This window comes from Eucyclogobius newberryi, unplaced genomic scaffold (genome assembly GCF_026437365.1).
Source record: "Eucyclogobius newberryi isolate DKJ021-1_F unplaced genomic scaffold, fEucNew1.0.hap1 SCAF_1, whole genome shotgun sequence".
NCBI lineage: Eukaryota > Metazoa > Chordata > Actinopteri > Gobiiformes > Gobiidae > Eucyclogobius > Eucyclogobius newberryi.
In genome coordinates, this window is record NW_027315723.1 from 21,849,232 (window position 1) to 21,853,937 (window position 4,706).

The window sequence follows — 4,706 nt, forward strand, 5'->3', positions numbered from 1 at the left end:
TCTGTGCGCGTCTGTGCGCGTCTGTGTGCGTCTGTGCGCAGCTCAGGCGCAGTGTTCCTCTCCCTCCGTCTCCATTCTCCTAATCATCTCTCTCCAAAACCAACATCCGCGACACAAGTGCACAACAAGACCCGATGACGTAATGGAGGAGGCGGCTGCCCTCGTATCGTTCCATTCACTGCCTCGATGACAGACGGCGGCCGCGAGGGGTCAGTCCAGAGCTGCACTTCACAGATAACGAGAAACGGAGACAAAAAATAGCAGTTATTAGATTTTCTGTAATCTGTTTTGGTCTGCAGTATATTGAGATATATGTTTTTATTGCATCAGTAAATACTGTATTCTGTTCCTCATATTAAGTTTATGTACTTGCTGTTGTAAACGAGTTATTAACGAGTTCACCCATAGAGGGCGAACTTGTCCTGGTGTGCAGGCAATTCAGGGAGTTCAGTGTCTGTGGGAGAGCAATACATTTTGAGAAAACAATGTCCCATAGAAATCTGTTTTGTCGTGTCACGCCTTAAATTAAAGAGAGCAGAAGACAATGCAAACTTTGAGATGCCCACGTCCCTCATACGCCACTGATATTGAGGACAACTATATGACTCATTCTGTCTGTCTTTTAGGTCTGGACTTTAATTAGAAAGACATTTGAAACTGTTACAATGAAAATAATTCCATTTTAAATAGGATTTTGTATTGCAGATTCACACGGGATGTCAATTTAGGGATTCACACGTTTTCCCAGTTTTTTCAGTTCCAGTACCAATATTTATTTGACTTTAAGTATCTGCCACTTACACAATACCAACTGATACTAGTGCAGAGACTGAAAATAGCTTTTATTTCCTCAAAAAAAATAACACAAGACAAAACCCAGCTGGATATGAATGTGTGTTATGTAACTGCTATCCTTCAAGTAACAGAACTGCTTTGTGAAATACAAGTTTAAACATGATTAAGAAAGTCTGGGCCAACACCGGCAAGTAAAAAGTCTTACTATATCAATTTAGAGCCAAGTAGGAGATCGGCTAAACCAATATACCCGATCCAGCAAGTTTACTTATTAGTTTAAAGAGTATATAACCCAACCCAGGTCCCCCACCTCCCCCACCACTCTCAGTTCAAGAACAGGATGTAAACAGACTAATGGTATATTTTTATCCTAAAGCTGATTTAAATATTTTTTCTTTTTGACTTTATACATGTTGTTTTATTATTGTTCATTGTTTTATATTGCACTGAATCACCAAGACAAGATCCTCTGTTTGTGAATTCTGTTCATTGGCGATGGCAATAAACCTTTTCTGATTCTGATTCTGATATTTTTACTATAACTATAACTAACTAACGTTTATGAACATTTCGGATAACATGAAAAAGTCCCAAAATCAAAAAACATAGTCCAGAACAAGTGACACTTGTGAAACTATAAAACTACAGCATAACTGAGGTATTGTACAATGTGATGTGTCCATTACCACTGCAATAAACAGAAAATATGTTTTTTTAAAAAGTGTCTGCATAGCACTGATTCTACATGAGCCAAGAACGTCAATATCTCATACCATTTTGTTGTATTTGCCCATACTTTAAACAAGGGTAAACACAAATCTACTTTACACAATAGCTACGATTGCCAACTAAAAACACACAACACCTTTAGATCAATGATTTTTTTTGTTTTGTTTATTTGAGAATAAATCATTTAAAAGTATAAAAATAATTGTTCAAAGAAGGTTTAATGGAGCCAGGGATGGTAGGTCCTCATAGGTTTACAGGAACCAGGGGTGACGCTGTAGCTCCTTAAATGTGGGTCTGGTGCTAGGGTCCGTGGCCAGGAAGGATTTAAGGAAAGCCCGGCATTCGTTGGACAGGCTTTTGTCGAACTTCCTCTTGTTCTTCAGGTAGCAGCGTGTGTCAAAGACCACTGTGATGGAAGAGGTCGTAGAGGAGAGTGCCCAGATGATACACTGTGGTGGGCTTGGCTCTGTACTCTCTAGCGAAATACATCTCAGGCGAGGCATATCTGACGGGGCCAGCAAAGTCAGTATAGGTGCCTTCCTTGACGAGACATCCACAGCCAAAGTCAATAACCCGGGCTCTGGGGAACCCGTGGGCCAACTCCACTAAAACGTTCTCCAGTTTTAAATCGCGGTGCATCTGGATGGAGGCCTCCAACAGTTGCCTCAGAATCAGCTTGGCGTCTTGCTCCTTCAGCTCTCCTAACCGGGCGTCTTTATAATACAGCAGGTCCAGTGCAGGATAGGGCCGCTCCATCACGATGACGACCTCCTCTGGGAACTCATAGCAGTCCAGCATAGGAACCATGGCAGGACAGTTGACCAATTTGACCATAAGAGCCACCTCATCTATCAAGTTGTACTCGACGCCTTTCTGCACCACTTTTTTATAGTAGACATTCTTCCGTGGGATGTATTTAATGGCCACTGAGAAGGCGTCCTCCAGGCGTAGGCCCGCAAACACAGATCCAGAGCCTCCGCTGCCCAGCTTGTACAGCTCACGATACTTGGAGTTTAAATTAGCTCTGCTGTTGCTGACCTGGTAGGTCACGTCATACAGCTCATCCTCAGAAGAACAGGTCCAACTCTCAGAGGAACTTTCCACTTTGGCCTTTTTGACCTCAGCCTCATATTCGACCTTGCTTTTCCCTGGGACGAGTCTCTGTCCCTCCACAGGACCGCAGATGTCAGTGTCTGGACTTTTTGCATTGTTGTGATCAGAGGTTCTGCTCCTCTTTCTGGTCTGTAGCATCTTCATCGTCTCTAGTTTGGTTAAATTCTGCTGAATAACTTTCTCTGTCTGCACAATGTGTCTGCTCGTTCTGTGGTTGAGTGCGGACTGATAAGAAACTGTGCTGTGCATGGATATCTTCTGTGCACCTGCCATGGCTTTATGACGTCATAACGCATCAACGTCATAATGCGCGACGTAAACATCATATCACCGCTCTAAGAAATCGGAAGAATCGCGAGAATAGGCCACAGTCGGGAGTTCGGGAGAATGAAGTCTAAAGATAAAGTCTAAATGTAAAGTCTAAAGATAAAGTCTAAAGCATAAAGTAGATGGCGGTAAATGCACCTAAATGCAACAACAACATCGGAAAAAAATTAGAAAAAAATGACACTTCTAAATCACACTCAAGTCAAAGGAGACGTGAAAAACGGGACTTACCACAAGTTGTGGAGATTCCAGACTTACTCAGAGTCCAGTTTGTATCATAGATCCAAGAAAAACATCTTTTATGATGATAACAGCCTCATACTGCTCAAAAACGTGTGTGAAATCCGATATAAAGAGCTAGCTCCAAGTTGTCAAGTTTGTTTACATCCGAGCAGGAAGTGACATCACGGACCGTGGGAACCAATCTGCGAGTGTTTTTTTTAAATATACATCTTTTTAATGAACTATTATAAGATAAGAGAAGCTTTGTTTGTTCCACAATAGGAAAATTCTAGTGTTGAGTCATAAAAAGAGTTTTTAAAAGTTGATTTTAAAAAAATGGGAAAAGGCTCATATTTATTTATATAGGCTTTTTTGATTTTTTTTGATTAAAAATTGAACTTTGTGTCTCTTGGAAATGGTAAATCTAAAACTAAATTTTAAATGTTCATGATTTTTGTATTCTTAATCCACACACATCAACGATTGATGGTTCTGTTTCCACCTGTGAGGACTTTTTGCACTTTTTGTTAACAAAGTGCTGTCTGTGCGACAACTCAGCAGTTTCAGCATTTGTACAGTCTTACCCGCTACTGCTGTACATTCAGCAATGTTCAACCAATTTGTACCAGTCTCACTCTCCTCCCTCATATAATTAGTTTCACAAATGAGAGCTACAAACTGTCCTTTGGACTTTTTCCCCACAAAGTTGCTAAAGGAAGTGTTCACCACTGTAGGTCCCTCCCTCATGGTTTGTATTAACACTTGTCTCAGCTCAGGATGTGTCCCTGATCCTCTTAAACATGCTGTAGTGAGACCCAAGCTAAAATACAAAAATCTGTCTCTTTTGGACGTCCTAGAGCCAGACTTAAACATTGGGGTGATGGAGCCTTTTCTGTCGCTGGTCCCAGACTCTGAAACAAACTGCCCCCCGACATGAGCCCCCCGACATGAGCCCCCCGACATGAACCCCCCGACATGAACCCTCCGACATGAACCCCCCGACATGAACCCCCAGACATGAACCCCCCGACATGAGCCCCCGACATGAGCCCCCCGACATGAACCCCCAGACATGAGCCCCCCGACATGAGCTCCCCGACATGAGCCCCCCGACATGAACCCCCAGACATGAGCCCCCCGACATGAGCTCCCCGACATGAACCCCCTGACATGAGCCCCCCGACATGAACCCCCCGACATGAGCCCCCCGACATGAACCCCCCGACATGAGCCCCCCGACATGAACCCCCAGACATGAGCCCCCAGACATGAACCCCCGACATGAACCCCCCGACATGAACCCACCGACATGAACCCCCCGACATGAACCCCCAGACATGAAGCCCTGTCATGGAATTAGACATACACCGATGCTATTCCGTAACACATCGAGAACACAATATCAGACATTTGTATGGCAAGCTTGGGGGAAAACGCCGGGACTGATCACGCAAGCTGTGGTACGCAGCCTGCGTGATCCTCCTGGGTCTCACCCCGTTTTTTCCCATGCAGGTTGGTTT

General features: G+C 43.7%; 1 protein-coding gene across 1 annotated transcript; it reads right to left on the reverse strand.

Annotated features, from left to right (window-relative positions):
* Positions 1 to 1,920: 1,920 nt before the first annotated feature.
* Positions 1,921 to 2,910, reverse strand: LOC140363419 (serine/threonine-protein kinase pim-2-like). The gene has a single exon (XM_072449957.1). It carries the CDS (start codon positions 2,908 to 2,910, stop codon positions 1,921 to 1,923), a length of 990 nt encoding a protein of 329 aa, XP_072306058.1.
* Positions 2,911 to 4,706: the final 1,796 nt, after the last annotated feature.